Raw genomic sequence first — 17,615 nt, 5'->3', positions numbered from 1 at the left:
TTTTGACTGGTGCATCACTCCATGGGTTGCCTGTGCCATGGTGGGTTAGAGGGACCTGGAAAGGCAGAGTTTCCCTTGGAACTGTATTAGGCCTTCCTCATTATCAGTTCCTCCTTTTGACATCCACTGGTCCCTTTCCTCCTTTCCCACCTGGTTCTGTAAGGTCTTAAGAACTTCCAGGGAGACAGGAGGAGTTATTTCAGGGACCTGAGCTGTGTCCACTAAGGCTGGGGTCTGCCTAGGCAATTTGGCAACTGTTTTTGCCGCCTGATCTGTCCTGGCTTTTCCCTTTGCCTCCTCTTAGTGTGTTTTACAGTGGCCTTTCGTTTTTATCACCGCCACTCGAGTTGGCAATATGAGGGCTTCCATCAGAGACCTCACCACTTTCCGATTTTTGATGTGTTTACCTGAAGCGGTCAGGAAGTCTCTGGCTTTCCAAATGGAACCATGGTCTTTTGCTATCTCAAAGGCATACCTGAAATCAGTGTATATGTTGGCTGTTTTTCCCTCTGCATATCTGCAAGCCATCTTCAAAGTCTTTAGCTCTTGGGCAGATATGAGTCTCATGTGGAGTCACCACTGCCCAACCTGTGTAGTACCTGCCATCCTGGCCATACCTCGATCCATACACAAAGAGCACATGATCTGGATTATCTAATGGCTGATCTACCACATGGTCAAATCCCGCTGTCTCTTGTGACATCATCTGCAAACAGTCATGAGCCTCTTCCTCTGGATCTGGAAGAAAAGTTTTTTAAGTGCCCTAACTCTTCCCTCCCCCCTTGCTCCAGAGGCAACAGGGCGGCTGGATTCAAAGTATTACACCTTTGGACAGTAACATTGTCAGGCAACAAAATGGAACACTGCATTCTCAAATGGTGGGCAACAAAAATATTTAATATGTAATATCATGAGGAGCAAGTACTGCCACTTTGTGGTTCAGGACTATCTCAGAGCTTTTACCAAGCATGGCTTGTACAACTGCTACAGCTCTGATGCAGAAAGGGGCACCTCTGGCCACGGGGTAAAGTCGGGCTGAATAATATGCCACAGGGCGTTGTTGCCGGCCATACAGTTCGGTTAGGACAGCTGAGGCATGGCCATTCACTTCTGTACACTATAATCTAAATGTAATATTCTGATAGGTGGAAGACAAACAATCATAAAGAGGCTGCATCAAACTTGCGTATCCAAGGACTGCAATAAGAAACAAGGCCCAAAAATGTCCTCAGTGTATTCATGTTTCTGGGCAAAGGGATGTCCTCATTTACATTCAGGGTGAGATGTTTCACCCCAGGAAGGTAACAGTAAAGCAGCAAAACTGAAGGTATTTTTTTCTTTTTATTTCTCAACTTGCAGCCATGATCGGCTAAAAAAGGACAGGAGTGACATGGCTGCAGAATTCATACTGGGCAAGTTCTGGCCCCACTGTGGCTGTACCACCCAGTTATGCTGTTTACCCTAATGTGCGAAGGCAAACAAATACCAACTGTCTGGATGTAGTGGTGCTGAAAAGAGAACATTTGCCCAATCAATCACAATGTAGTGGGTAGAGGTAGCGGGGAACCCGAGCCAACAAGGCATGTGGATTGGGCACAATGTGGGTGTTAAAACTGATGCTTCATTGACAGCACGTAGGTCATGTACCATCCGGTACTGGGTGGGTTTGCCCTTCTCACTTTTCTTTTTCACTGGGTACTGAGGAGTGTTACAAGGGGATACAATCTCCTTGATAACCCTCTTTTTCAAAAAGTCTCAGACTGTTTGAGATATGGCGTCTGACTGTGCCTTACTCAGGAGATACAGATCTTCCTGGGAAGTGGAGTGCCAGTTTTCATCACCACTTTCACAGAAGAGACTGGAAGCTTGCCAACATCTGTGATTCCAGTAGCCCACAGGTAGTCCGACAGTCCCACAAGAAGGGCTTCCTTTCATGTTCTGGGAATAATGACACAAACATGGACCAGGGTGTTCTATTACTAACGGCCAACAAACAAAGTTCCTTGTCACTGAGGGCACCTGTTAGTTTCACAATGCCATCCTCCTGGTATGAAATGCTGGCACATACTTTTGCAAGCAAGTCTGCACCCAGGAGGCAACAGGGGACGGTGTCACTGACCAGCAAACTGGAAAATACTCCTTCGTTAAGGGCAAATCTAACACGGATGGGTTCTGTTAAAAGGGAGTGTACTACTATACCATCCACTCTTACACAAGGATGGGTGTCCATGGAGATTGTCAGGGGGGGACATGTTTGCTGGGCACAACTGTCTTGGCTGCTGCAGTGTGAGGGATATCATTGGGGCCGGACTTGAATCTGCTAAAATGTTTAAGGGCGCATATGATACTGGATTGCCTGTTTCCTAATCTTGGTCTAACTCTTTCCTCCTCACCTGTCTTTGTGTCGTCCTCACAGCCTCCTCAGCTATCCCTAAGAAACATGGATGTCTGTGGGGACAGTGATCCGGGCACAGTCAACCAACACAGAATACAATCTTCTTGTGTGGTGTGGACGAGGAGTACCACACAGTTTACCACAGTTGAGACAATTTCCATCACTATCCCCTCTATTTGTGATTTTAGCAGATGGGCAGGACCCCCGGGGCCGAGTACTTGACTTGACCTTGTATCAAATGCAGGACTTAACCTAACATCTTCACCCGATTCCCCTTGATCTGGAGTCCTGAAAATCTGCACCAACCATAAAAACCTGTTATGAATCGAGATGACGTTGCCTGTAAGTGCTGACTTAATCCTAGTAAAGGAAAAAATAAAACATAGAAGTTAAGACATTTCATCTAATTAAACAATTAAACAATACTACAAGTAATAACTAATTATAGGTATAAGTGTATCCTTCACTTACTCAGTTGAGTACTCTATGTGGTGCTACTTAGATCTATGTGTATTGCTTCGTGCTTGTAGCCGTATTAGGAAAAAATACCAGTAGCTAAGATGGCTGCTGGGCAGGGACTGAAGTTCCCTCAGTTAAGATGGTAGCAGGGGACGGCCGGAAGTTGCAGGAGTTAAGATGGCATCCAGGCTGGAAGTTGGATTAGTTAAGATGTCCGCTGGTGAGGAAGTTACCTCAGTAAGGATGGCTGCTGGGGGTGCGGTAGGGTCTCTCAGCGCCATCTTGGAGGGTAGTATCGGTGGCATGTAAAAATAATTACTTATGTGTTCATCATACATTTCTGTCCAGCCTAATTTCTTATACTTAAAGAGGACCTTTCACCACTCCTGATATGCCTTTTTTAATAGTTTTATGCATTTCCCATGTGATAACAATTCTGGAGCCTCTATTCTTATGGCTCTGTGTTGTGCCTTTCCTTTATTATTTCTACCAGAAGTTATAATTGATTTGCTATTAACCTTCAGTAAGGGTACAGAGGGGAGATAACAAGTTGGGGGGTGTCCCTGCACAGTCTGGACATGACAGCACACATACTCAGTACCTCACACACATTGCCTTGTTATCTCTTAGTATTGCAGGCATTGTACTCGCTATCACACATTCCAATGTCGTGACGTCACTCCACTCACAGCTCATGTTCTCTATCTCAGCAAACAGAGTTCCTACAGGTTCTGCGACAGTAATTCTTGCATGTACATTTAACCCAAACACCTTAAACTCCCTGAAGTTCATGGACAGTGACTGATAACCTGTTCTCTCCTTCTGGAAAGAGACTTCAGTTACTCTGATGACACGCCAGCCCCCCTCTGAAAACGCTAGCTTTAGTCCTTGTTTTACAGTTCTGGCACGTCATACATAGTGGATACGGTTGAAAAAAGATCTAAGTCCATCAAGTTCAACCAAGGGATAGGTGGGGGCGCAAATCATAAGCATTTAAGTTTTTTACTTTTAAGAATTCATCTACAGTGGGATGCGAAAGTTTGGGCAACCTTGTTAATCGTCATGATTTTCCTGTATAAATCATTGGTTGTTACGATAAAAAATGTCAGTTAGATATATCATATAGGAGACACACACAGTGATATCTGAGAAGTGAAATTAAGTTTATTGGATTTACAGAAATTGCTATAATTATTTAAACTAAATTAGGCAGGTGCATAAATTTGGGCACCACAAAAAAGAAATGAAATCAATATTTAGTAGATCTTCCTTTTGCAGAAATGACAGCCTCTAAACGCTTCCTGTAGGTTCCAATAAGAGTCTGGATTCTGGTTGAAGGTATTTTGGACCATTCCTCTTTACAAAACATCTTTAGTTCCTTCAGGTTTGATGGCTTCCCAGCATGGACAGCTCTCTTTAAGTCACGCCACAGATTTTCAATTATATTCAGGTCTGGGGACTGAGATGGCCATTCCAGAACGTTGTACTGGTTCCTCTGCATAAATGCCTTAGTGGATTTTGAGCAGTGTTTAGGGTCGTTGTCTTGTTGAAAGATCCAGCCCCGGCGCAGCTTCAGCTTTGTCACTGATTCCTGGACATTGGTCTCCAGAATCTGCTGATACCGAGTGGAATCCATGCGTCCCTCAACTTTGACAAGATTCCCAGTCCCTGCACTGGCCCCACAGCCCCACAGCATGATGGAACCACCACCATATTTTACTGTAGGTAGCAGGTGTTTTTCTTGGAATGCTGTGTTCTTTTTCCTCCATGCATAATGCCCCTTGTTATGGCCAAATAACTCAATTTTAGTTTCATCAGTCCACAGCACCTTATTCCAAAATGAAGCTGGCTTGTCCAAATGTGCTTTAGCCCACCTCAAGAGAGAAAAGGCTTCCTCTGCATCCCTCTCGCATACAGCATCTCCTTGTCTAAAGTGCGCCGAATGGTTGAACGATGCACAGTGACTCCATCTGCAGAAAAATGATGTTGTAGGTCTTTGGTGCTGGTCTGTGAGTTGACTCTGACTGTTCTCACCATTCGTCACTTCTGTCTATCCGAGATTTTTCTTGGTCGTCCACTTCGAGCCTTAACTTGAACTGTCTTCAGGTCATTGGAGAGTTGTTTTGAGACCCCCATGTTGCTACACTTCAGAGAAAATTAAAAGAGGAGGGAAACTTACAATTGACCCCCTTAAATACTCTTTCTCATAATTGGATTCACCTGTGTATGTAGGTCAGGGGTCACTGAGCTTACCAAGCCAATTTGAGTTCCAATAATTAGTTCTAAAGGTTTTGGAATCAATAAAATGACAACAACAGCAGAGACCACATGTAGCACCTGCCTGATTATGTTATACAATTGTAGCACTTTCTGTAAATCCAATAAACTTAATTTCACTTCTCCAATATCACTGTTGTGTCTCTTATATGATAGATTTAACTGACATTTTTTATCGTAACAACCAACGATTTATACAGGAAAATCATGATGATTAACAAGGTTGCCAAAACTTTCGCATCCCACTATAAACCCTTTTTAAAACTGTCCACTGTTCCTGCTGTGACCACGTCCTGAGGATGTCTATTCCACAGATTCACAGTTCTTACAGTAAAGAAGCTTTGACGCTTCTGGAGACTGAACTATTTCTCCTCCAGTCGGAGGCAGCGCCCCCTTGTCTTTCGAGCACATTTTACATGGAACAGTTTTTCACCGTATTTTTTGTATGGCCCATTTATATACTTGTATAGGTCAATCATCTCCCCCCTTAGACGTCTCTTCTCAAGACTAAATAAATTAAATTCTTTTAATTGTTCTTCATAACTAAGACCCTCCAGGCCCCTTATCATTTTAGTCGCTGTCCTCTGTACTCTTTCCAGCTCCAGGCCATCCGTTCTATGTACTGGTGCCCAGAACTGGACTGCATATTCCAGATGAGGCCGCACCAACGCTTTGTAAAGTGGTAATACCACCACCACCATGAGCAAAACAGTAACAATGCAGTTACATGAGAAGAATCTGCCGAACTAATCATACGCTAAATAGGTGCAAGTCCAATTTATGAACGAGATAGCCAAGATGATTGCCTATAAAATGATGGTAGTCTCACGTCTGAAGCTGTAGTGGATGGTGAGATATGGAGCCTGAAAGTCAAAAGTTCAAAACATTGTTACCTTTTTGCTCATCAGTGTACTACTGAAACTCTCTCTCTCTTCCAAAGGTTACCTTAAATTGAGAATTTAGATAAAGCCCAGAGAACCCCTTAAATGTCTCTACTGTAATGAGGATGGAAATATTTTAAGCAAAATTTGTGTTGTAAAAGCCACTGGGTGCTCGTTTTCTTTATGGGCTTGTTTTTTTTATGGGCTTCATGGGACAGTGTGTACAAAGAATGGGGTTATCATAGAAAATATAACATAAAATGCAGAAATATTGGTCAGTCCATCAAGCTAGTCATCCCCAAGGAAATTACAGTTTGCTATCCTCCATACACCTGTTAAAAAGGGTCTGTAGATTCCCCCAAGCCCCCCCCCCCCCCCCCCGGGCCTGTGATGTAAGAGGAGTATGGTAATGACCTTTTTACAACGCAGTGTTTATGACCTCTTGCTATAAACTAGATCTGCCTCAAAATTTTATTGATTGTATTCACCCTAGCAACTTCATATTACCTCCATCCACTCCATCCTAATGTCCTGCACACGTTCGTACCAAACATGGTGGAGGTAATGGAAGGATGGCTGGAGTTATCCAATTGCTCCCTGTTACTGAGCCGGGATTGATTTGATTTTGATACCGTAGAAGCATATACATGGCCTGAGTTCTCTGAAGGAAGCACGTGGACCAAATATGGATTTTGACACATATTTATTTGATGTATATTGCAAGATAAGGGTTTCATGTGTGACCTTGGCTGGAGAGGACCTTTTCCTGACCCCTCTAATAGTTCTGGCTTGCATACGACCCTCACGCTATCTTCACATTTTATGATAGGGGTCTCTGAGAAATGGTTCCATTTTATTGATTTTATAGCTACAATCTCCTGACCTGGCTTTGGGCAGGGGACATGGACGAGGTAATGACCCAATACTGGAATGTAAAGGGAGGGGTTGCCTACTCCTAACAATCATTTTGATATCTGGATATCTCTATCACCACACTTAGTGATTGTTTTCACTTTTACATTTGTCCATTTCAAAAGCCATTACTTTTTTGTTTCTCCATCCACATAACTGTATGAAGGCTTGCTTTTTGTAGAATGAGTTTTTATTTTTATTAACAGATGGCAAATTGAGCCAGTTCCTACCACTGGTCCAGTCGGCTGATTAAGAAGTCCATGGGTCAGAGAAGGGGCACAGTGCAGGTTGTTCAGATGTTGCATATCCCATTACTCATATGCGTCAGGTTGGCACATCCATTGGAAAAAACTGTTCCATCATGTTCAGTAAACTGTTATGGCTGCTGCTTCTGCTACTTGTTGTAGAGCTGGTGCTGGTACAGGCAGTGGAGCAGTAAACTGAAAGCTGCAGCAAGCTGGGTACAGAGCATATGGTAATTTTTAGAAGACATTGCACAGCCAGCTTTATGACGTTGAACACGATGTGTTATATTCCCCAAATGCAGCACAGCCACGATGTTCGTGCCATTGTCTACTAAGAGATAACAAGGCAATGTGTGTGAGGTACTGAGTGTGTGTGCTGTCCTGTTCAGACTGTGCAGGGACAACCCCCCAACTTGTTACCTGCCCTCTGTACCCTTCCTGAAATGGCAAACAGAACAAACTGCGCTGGAATATAACAATGGCTGGGTCAATATACTTCTCTACTCTGCCCAAGCTAAGGACAAGTCCCGTGGGATCCAGGCCTGGTTCATTTTAATGAACGTGAGTTTGTCCAGGTTGGCTGTGGACAGGCGGCTGCGCTTGTCTGTGATCACTCCCCTGTTATGCTAAACACACGTTCAGACCATACACTTGCCACAGGCCAGCACCTCCAAGGCGTAAAGGGCAAGCTCAGGCCATGTGCCCAATTTGGAGACCCATCAGTCAGTACGTGCAGACGCATGGATATGTACTGTTCCACCATGTTGCTGAAACGCTGCCTCCTGCTAAGATGGTCCATATCAGATGGTGGTGCTGGATGTTGTGGCCTGCAGACAAAGCTTTTCCATATTTCAGCCATGCTAACCCTCACTTCTGAGGGGGTGCCAGTGCCCCAGCTGTGTTGGTGACTTCCTCCTCCGCTTTGTGCTTGTATTCACGCATCTTCCGATCACGCTCCAGTGACAGAAGTAAGGACAGCATGTTGTCCTTTTAGCGTGGCCGCCCAGTACTAGGCACTGGTAACAATGAAGGCAACTGGGCGGTCGTTGGGCAGACACTGAAACATGTACTCGCTCATGTGTGCCAGAGGCAACAACAAGCTGTCCTCATTGGGAGGTATATTGTCTGTGTCCTCTGTATCCCCCCAGCCACGCTCCATTGATGCCTGTGAGCTGATTTGTTTGCCACCCTGCTGTGAACGCGGTTTCTCCTCCTCCAAAACTGTGCCCTGACTGGACAGTTGTGTACCTGGTCGCTGTTTGTGCAGGAACCGACCCTCTGAGCCACCTGTGGACGACTGGCCTGATAATCGTGGGAATAATCCCTGTTCCTCCTCCTCCTGTGCCACATCCATCTATCATCGCTGAAGCATTTTTTTTCAGGGAAACATAGAAGTGGGATAGTAAGGCTGATGACGGCGTCATCAGCACTGGCCATGTTGGTGGAGTACTCGAAACAGCACAACACGGCACACATACATGCCACTTGGACGCCCACTTTTTGGTGAAATTGTGCTGTTCCGCAGAGCGACTCACCTGTGCGTGCTGCCGTTGAAACTCCACTATCGCCTGCTGCTGTTCACAGTCTCTCCAGCATGTGCAAGGTAGAGTTCCACCTTGTGGGTACTTCGGATATCAGGCGGTGAGCAGGAAGGCCAACGTTACGCTGCAGCACAGACAGGCGAGCAGCAGCAGGGTGAGAAACCCCGAAAGCCTGCACTTTCTGCAGCATTTTTCAGGAACCTCTGCACCACCAAATTCAGCACATGCTCCAGGGAAGGGTTGTGCATCAAACTGGCTAGGCCCAAAGCTGCTACGAGATTTCACCCTATGTCACACACAACCAGGCCGGACTTGAGGCTCAGTGGCACCAACCACTCATCGGTCGGTTCTTCAATGCCCGTCCACAGCTCCTGCGCGGTGTGGGGTTTTCCCCCAAACAGATGAGTTTCAGAACAGCCTGCTGTCACTTCCCCCTGGCTGTGCTGAAGTTGGTGGTGCAGTTGTGCTGACCGTATGAGGAGGAAGTGGAGGAGGAGGCACAGAGAAACGTCCAGCCGCCACTACATTTGCCCAGGGGGCAGTTAGGGAGATATAACGTCCCTGCCTGTGGACCCTGCCACTGATAGGGTTGCGCAGCGCACAGCTTATATTGTCCGCCACCTTATTCATGCAGGGCAGGGATGGCCTGCCTGGAAAACTAGTGACAGCTGGGAACCACGTACTGTGGGACAGCCACTGTAAGTTTTTAAAACTGTCCATCTCCACCAGACGGAATAGCAGCATTTCAAAAGAATTTTGAAATGCTGGCATTCAGGGCCAGGGATCACGGGTGGGTAGTGGGGTACTTCCTCATTCTCTCCGATGTGTGGGGGATGGACAGCTTAACGCTTCCATGGGAAAGTGTGGAGATGCTCGGTGACACTGCTGGTGGTATTGCTGTGACATCCTCTCTTTGCGGGGTGCCAAGTTGCCCTGTCACTCCAGAGGGGGGAGTAAGAGGTTGAAACCGCAGCAGAAGAGGGAGTAGGAGGTGCCTTAGATGTTTTGTGGTTTTTCAGGTGTTTACTCCACTGCAGCTTGTGCTTTGCAGTTAGATGCCTGGTCATACAGGTGGTGCTCCAGTTTAGAACATTTATGTCTCACTTCAGGCTTAGACTGCACAGTGTGCAAACCACCTGTGTCTTGTCGTCAGAGCATTTCCTAAACTGCCATGCCATTGAACTCTTTTGCTCTGGCTTTGGTGTGCTCTGTCCCTTGGTGTACTGGCTAGGGGTCGGCCGCTGTGGTTTTGCACCCTGCCCCATCTTTTGCTGTGCGGCTGTTGCTGCGTGACCACCACCGCGCCCTCTGAACTACACACATCTCTCAGATGGCCTGGGTTTCATGTCAGGTCTAGGACCTCATTATCTTCCACCCACTCCTCACCCCTGCCTTCCTCGCCGGTCTGCACACTGCCGAAAGCCTCAGCAGTTGACACATGTGTTTCGTCATCATAAGAGACATGCTGCAGTGGTCCTCTCACGTCCTCGAACATAAGTGGTTGGGCATCAGTGCACTCAATCTCTTCCAATTCTGGTCAGGGCTAGGTGGATGGCCCACGGAAACCCCGCCAGCAGTTATCAAAAAGCATAAGAGACTCCTGCATGATGTGGCTCAGACTGCTTGGCTGATGCGCAAGGGGTTCAGGTGGAAGACGGATGTCTGTGGGCTGCTGATGCAGTGCCGATGCAGTGGACCGGGTGGAAGACTATGTGCACTGTTAGCCATCCAATCTACTACCGTCTCTACTTGTTCTAGCCTTACCATTCGTACGGCAGTATTCAGGATTACAAAATGACGCAGAACGTCCTGTCGCCTACGTGCACCAGAGAAAGGTGTTTCATTTGGGTGCGTAGCTGGCACAAATTGACAACGTTCTCTCCCTGCAGCAGGAACTCCATCACCACCAACACCAGCAGCACCACAACCACATCCCTAATTTGATGCTCTCCTCATTTTTTTTACGGTCACCCACAAAATTGGCTGACAGACGAACAATTGTATTTTCTGTGTCACGGGTGCAAATGAGGTGTTTCTCTACCCAAAAAATGGCTATAGGTCACCCACAGAATTAACAGATAGATTAACTATTCTATTTCCAGGTCACAGATGCAAAGGAGGTGTTTTGCTCCCCAAAAAATGGGTTTATGTCACCCAGAGAATTAACAGACAGATAAAATATTGTATTGCTATTGTGCTGCTGTAAGACGAAGGGAGAACAGATTCATTTAAAAAATGTGCCCTTCCTGAATGGGCAATTCAAACCCTGGATCTAAATCTCACTATTATTCCAGCAGAATATAAAACTGGCAGAATGGGAAACATAACATCACATATTATTGATCAGTAGACGGTACATCCTCATTCACACCTGTGTATTTTGTTTAGCATCTTATATCAGTATTTGTAAGACAAAACTAAACTGAAATACCAGTTAAAATATACAGGTGTAAATGAGGCAGTCTAATAAATACCTGCTGGAGGTTGTTTTGGTGAAAGGGGCAGTACAAAGTATTCAAGCCACAAAAATATAGGGGCTTATTTGTGAATTATTTTAACAAATTGTGTATTCAGTCATTTATTGTATTATTTTTTTTTTTCTCAGTTCCATCAATTTTATATTTATATACCGTATGGCTGAGGATAAAATATTGATTATGGCCACAAAAATTTACATGGGTGTCCGTATTCCACTATGTCACTCTGGGGTGCAGTGTGGATGGAGGTATGAATACAGTAAGAAGAAACAAGGTTCATGGGGACAATTCAGAGTGACTGCTCTGACAGTAAAAAGGCTTTCTTCATCATATCCATCATACTTTTCCTCCATAGATTCTGTTCTCAAGTAAAAAATTTTTGGGTGTTTGGGAGGATCCAGGCTATTTCCACCCAAAAAATGGAAACCATTGGCTGGTAAATGTCTATGAATAACCTGATGGGCTACACATTTTATTTTTCTCTTCCCTAGCATTTCTCAAATTCCAAACAAGAATATGGTTTCATCTCATTGTGAATTCTCTGATGAGTTTCAGAACTGCATCTCCTTGTAAAACTGTTTGAGTGATAAAACATCAAAATGGATTCTCCTCTGTGTGACTTTTCTCGTGTCTAACAAGATTTGATTTATGTGTAAAACATTTCCCGCATACTGGACATGAATACGGCTTCTCTCCTGTGTGACTTCGCTGATGAGAGGCAAGTTTAGCTCTGGTAAAAAAACATTTCCCACAGAGTGAACAGGAATGTGGCTTATTTCCTATGTGAATTCTCTGATGTGTAGCAAGATTTGATTTATTGATAAAACATTTCCCACATACTGAACACGAATACGGCTTCTCTCCTGTGTGAACTCTCTGATGATTCTCAAGTGTAGCTTTAGTAATATAACACTTCCCACATAGTGAACATGAAAATGGTTTCTCTCCAGTGTGACTTCTCTCATGTCTAACAAGATTTGACTTATTTGTAAAGCATTTCCCACATAATGAACATGAATACGGCTTCTCTCCTGTGTGACTTCTCTGATGATCCCTATATTTGGTTTTAGCAGAAAAACATTTCCCACATTCTGAACATGAATACGGTTTCTCTCCTGTATGAATTCTCTCATGTGTAGCAAGATCTGATTTATGCATGAAATATTTCCCACATTCTGAACATGAATATGACTTCTCTCCTGTGTGACTTCGCTGGTGTTTAAGTAGATGTGACTTCTGAATAAAACATTTCCCACATTCTGAACATGAATATGGCTTCTCTCCCGTATGAATTCTTCTGTGTGTAGAAAGTTTACAGCTTTTTGTAAACTGCTTTCCACATTCACCACAATGAAACCTTTTACCCCCTTTCTGCTCGGTACTTATGATAACAATCTGTGATTGGTCAGGAGAAGGTTCCTCATGATTAGGAGGATTATATGATAGATCTGTAGTGTGAAGTCCTGGACGTACGTTACAGGTAATGAGGTTTTCTCTCAAAGAGTGCTGCAGGATATCTTCATCTTCTTCTTTATAATGTAGAGATAATATAAAACTTCTTTCAGACTTTTTACTGCAATTTTCTGTTAGGAAAACAATTGACTTTGTTAGTAGATAGAATTATAGCATTCCTATTAAGCTGCAAACACACATGCAGTATTTGATACAGATTTTTTTTAGCCAAAGGCAAAAAGTGGATCAGCAAGATGGAGAAGTATACACCATTCCTCTAGAATCCACTTCCTGCTTTCATTCAAAAACTGCACCAAAAACTGCGTAGACTAAATTTGATAGAATAACAAAAAAAAAAAGAGAAAAGCACAGCAATGGTAATCGGATGTGGCCAACACAGGTTCTGGCAAAAAAGGATGAAATACCACCAGACCCCGCTTTAGTAAATGGGGTCCGTCAGGCATCACATCCTGTGATTCTGGCGTTCTGTTTATATCCCGAAACAGAATAGTGCAATCTGGCAGCAGATGTGAACCTAGCCTAATCCAAACTGGACATCACTTTAATAACTAACGTTCTTACAGTCTGATCATGGCTGGATTCATCCTTTGACAAGATGATGAGTCATGAGACACAGTGCACATCTCAGGCTGGATTCGTGGAGATGACAATGCGGTCTGTATAGTGTAATGGCCGCACAGTCATTAGATCCCAGGTATATAGACATCTTTAGGATGTAGAGGAATAGACAGAGTGAGGTCATCAATCAGAATCTGTAAGAAAGGTTCCAGGACCTGCTAAAATTTCAGGTTGTTCTCAGAGAAACAACGGTCCTACTAAGTACCACTAAGTGTCCACTGAATGCAGGAAATCATCACTGAGGACACGTCTCCATAGATGACAGTGACGTGTTCCAGAAGTTTACAGGTTGGGGACTGGAAGCATTATTGATTTTATTTATTTTCGGTGGATCACGTTCTGGGGCCTAATGAAAATAGGGTGTAACGCTGCAAAGTCCCTTTAAGGGTGGGGAAAAAAATGAATAATAAAACAAAGAATCAAAGGAAGAGTCTCTTCTTAAATGACATCAACTGATGTCATGCTGTCAGCTGGCCAAGAAGTGGCTCTACTCAAGTGAGCTCAGAAACCTTTGCCCTGGTAAAATGAGCCGATTGTTTCTCCTCTCTATTGCTATATCTTTATGCCACGGTCCCTCAGGTCACTGATGTCAGGAAATCAAGGAGATTGGCTGAGCGTGGAGGAATTTAACAGCCTTCTTGATTTCTCTTGATTCAGTGTTGATAGGGTTAATGACCACTTCCCTTTTCTCAGCTGTTGCTCAGTGGTCATCACTTCTTTCCTTTATAGTCTCACCCCACCCTTCTGACTATGCGGTTGATAGCTTCATTTGGGTTTGGCTAAGCTGGTGTGAGGTCGTCTGGTGTTTCTGCTCGTCTGTCTCTACAGAAGTTAAGTGTTGCGTTTATTTGTATTTGTTATATTCCATGTTGTTGTATCTGGGCCTGAGACAGACTTCCATTCGTCCATCTGGAAAGGAATGGGTTGCTTCTGGTCCTATACTTATTCCAGGACCTTATAGGGAAATCAGGGCCTAGGTATCCTGCTTATGAATATTCCTACCTTCAAGGTCTATTCATATTGATAGGTAGTCAGGGCCCGGATTAGAGTTGTCTAGGAGGTATCCTGTTTATTCCCTAGTTTCCAGACCATGTTACTGTTCCCCTTCCCTCCTGTGTTCAGTGTGGGGTTTCCTCCTCCCCACACGGATTGTGACACTTTATGACACTTCATGAACTTTCTTTGTTTTTGTAACAATTAAGCACAGCACCTTGGTATAGTAAAACTTTCCCTAAAGAACGTAAACATCTTGGCAGAGTATAAATTGATGCTTATGTTACCGATTTGCCAAGGTGCAAGGTCTAAGTTGGGTGTATGGTTTTCGGGACATCTCCACCCATTTTTTAGGAGTGGTGGCAGGATTGGGGTTTCCGTTTCATGAACTGTTATGTCTCGTGGACTATCAGTAGCTTGAATAAGGAGGAGAGTATGAGATAAAGGCATATACTCTTTACAGTCTCCCCACGTTGCGTTGATGGACAGCAGTGTTTTGTGAAAACTAGCCTAAGATAGGGCACCATAAACCTGGTGACAGATTTTCTTTAAATGGGCTATTGAGGATTAGCAAAACATGGCTGATATCTTCTAAAAACACCCCTGTCCATGAGTTGTGTGTGATATTGAAACTCCAAGCCACCATTTTTTTCTAATCCTGGACAATCCCTTTAACCTGTGCATACACATTAGATGGAAGTCAGGCGAACGTGCAACTTTAAGAAACATAGAAACATAGAAACATAGAATGTGTCGGCAGATAAGAACCATTTGGCCCATCTAGTCTGCCCAATATATCTGAATCCTATGAATAGCCCCGGCCCTATCTTATATGAAGGATGGCCTTATGCCTATCCCATGCATGCTTAAACTCCTTCACTGTATTTGCAGCTACCACTTCTGCAGGAAGGCTATTCCATGCATCCACTACCCTCTCAGTAAAGTAATACTTCCTTATATTACTTTTAAACCTTTGCCCCTCTAATTTAAAACTGTGTCCTCTTGTGGTAGTTTTTCTTCTTTTAAATATTCTCTCCTCCTTTACCGAGTTGATTCCCTTTATGTATTTAAAAGTTTCTATCATATCCCCTCGGTCTCTTCTTTCTTCCAAGCTATACATATTAAGGTCTTTTAACCTTTCCTGGTAAGTTTTATCCTGCAATCCATGTACTAGTTTAGTAGCTCTTCTCTGAACTCTCTCTAGAGTATCTATATCCTTCTGGAGATATGGCCTCCAGTACTGCGCACAATACTCCAAGTGAGGTCTCACTAGTGATCTGTACAGCGGCATAAGCACTTCACTCTTTCTACTGCTTATACCTCTCCCTATACATCCAAGCATTCTGCTGGCATTTCGTGCTGCTTTATTACATTGTCTTCCCACCTTTAAGTCTTCTGAAATAATTACTCCTAAATCCCTTTCCTCAGATACTGAGGTCAGGACTGTGTCAAATATTCTATATTCTGCCCTTGGGTTTTTACGCCCCAGGTGCATTATCTTGCACTTATCCACATTAAATTTCAGTTGCCAGAGTTCTGACCATTCTTCTAGTTTTCCTAAGTCCTTTTCCATTTGGCGTTTCCCTCCAGGAACATCAACCCTGTTACATATCTTTGTGTCATCAGCAAAAAGACAAACCTTACCATCGAGGCCTTTTGCAATGTCACTTATGAAGATATTAAACAAAATTGGTCCCAGTACAGATCCCTGTGGAATCCCACTGGTAACATGACCTTGTTTTGAATGTTCTCCATTGACTACAACCCTCTGTTGTCTGTCACTCAGCCACTGCCTAATCCACTCAACAATATGGGAGTCCATGCTCAATGACTGCAGTTTATTGATAAGTCTTCTATGTGGGACAGTGTCAAAAGCCTTACTAAAATCTAGATATGCGATGTCTACTGCACCTCCACCGTCTATTATTTTAGTCACCCAGTCAAAAAAATCTATAAGATTTGTTTGACATGATCTCCCTGAAGTAAACCCATGCTGTTTTTCATCTTGCAATCCATGGGATTTTAGATGTTCCACAATCCTATCCTTTAATAGGGTTTCCATTAATTTGCCTACTATTGATGTCAGACTCACTGGTCTATAGTTGCTCGATTCCTCCCTACTACCTTTCTTGTGAATGGGCACGACATTTGCCAATTTCCAATCTTCCGGGACGACTCCTGTTACTAATGATTGGTTAAATAAATCTGTTAACGGTTTTGCCAGCTCACCACTAAGCTCTTTTAATAATTTTGGGTGTATCTCATCAGGCCCGTGACTTATTTGTCTTCACTTTAGACAGCAAACTTAGAACATCTTCCTCTGTAAAGACACATGCATCAAACGATTTAATAGTCATCCTTTCTAGTGGAGGTCCTTCTCCTTCTTTTTCTTTTGTAAAAACTGAACAGAAGTATTCATTAAGGCAGTCGGCTAGCCCTTTATTCTCTTCTACATACCTTCCGTCCTTTATTTTTAATTTAGTTATTCCTTGTTTTAATTTCCTTTTTTCATTTATATATCTGAAGAATGTCTTATCCCCTTTTTTCATAGACTGAGCTAGTTTTTCTTCTGCCTGCGCTTTAGAAGTTCTTATAACTTGCTTGGCCTCTTTCTGCCTAATCTTGTAGATTTCCTTATCTTCATTGCTCTGGGTTTTTTTATAATTACAAAATGCTAGCTTTTTATTTTTTATGATTTGGGCCACTTCTGCTGAGTACCACAGTGGTCTCTTCCTTTTTTTGCTTTTACTGACAAGTCTAATGCAATTTTCTGTTGCCTTCAATAATGCACCTTTTAAGTAGTCCCATTTCTCCTGGACTCCATGTAATCCGTTCCAGTCTGATAAGGACTCATTTATGACTAATTTCATTTTTGAAAAGTCTGTTTTTCTAAAATCTAAAACTTTTGTTTTTGTGTGGTGGGACTCTTTCACAGTTCTTATATTAAACCACACTGACTGGTGATCACTAGATCCCAAGGTTTCGCCTACAATGACATCATATACCGAATCCCCATTTGTGAATATCAAATCCAAAATGGCCTCCCTCCGGGTTGGCTCCTCAACCATTTGTTGTAGGGATAACCCCAGTAGGGAATTTAGAATATCTGTACTCCTGGTAGAACTTGCTATTTTGGTTTTCCAGTTTATATCTGGAAGATTGAAATCTCCCATAATGATAACCTTGTAATTCCCTTCCTTCATTCATTACTCCATACCTGTGGTCACATGGACTGGAATGTCCTCCTCCATCTCACTCTTACACGGGGGATCGCCCATCATCCGCTCTTCTTCATCCTCCACTTTAATATCAGTCACATCTTCCCCCTGATTTGTCATCTGTAA

The 17,615-nt window shown here is 43.5% G+C and overlaps 2 protein-coding genes across 2 annotated transcripts in view; one reads left to right on the top strand and one right to left on the bottom strand.

Moving 5' to 3' along the window:
• The window catches only part of LOC122933895 (zinc finger protein 613-like), a 142,196-nt gene that overhangs the window by 43,149 nt on the left and 81,432 nt on the right, over positions 1-17,615 (top strand). The gene's annotated exons all lie outside the window — the stretch shown is intronic.
• On the bottom strand, positions 11,260-17,545 carry LOC122933875 (gastrula zinc finger protein XlCGF17.1-like). Its single transcript, XM_044288964.1, has 2 exons — positions 17,489-17,545; positions 11,260-12,770 (listed from the first exon to the last, which is right to left on the bottom strand). Exons 1-2 carry the CDS (start codon positions 17,520-17,522, stop codon positions 11,782-11,784), a joined length of 1,023 nt encoding a protein of 340 aa, XP_044144899.1. The 5' UTR covers positions 17,523-17,545; the 3' UTR covers positions 11,260-11,781.

The sequence above is a fragment of the Bufo gargarizans genome, chromosome 4 (assembly GCF_014858855.1).
Source record: "Bufo gargarizans isolate SCDJY-AF-19 chromosome 4, ASM1485885v1, whole genome shotgun sequence".
NCBI classification, from domain to species: domain Eukaryota; kingdom Metazoa; phylum Chordata; class Amphibia; order Anura; family Bufonidae; genus Bufo; species Bufo gargarizans.
Note: the sequence above shows the minus strand (reverse complement) of the source record. Positions and strands in the feature narration are given on the sequence as shown.

Coding starts and splice junctions, on each gene's coding strand:
- LOC122933875 (XM_044288964.1), bottom strand. CDS start 17,522: ATGGAGGAGGACATTCCAGTCCATGTGACCACAG. Junction 12,771..17,488: donor TCCAGTCCATGTGACCACAG/GTATGGAGTAAT, acceptor TTTTCCTAACAG/AAAATTGCAGTAAAAAGTCT.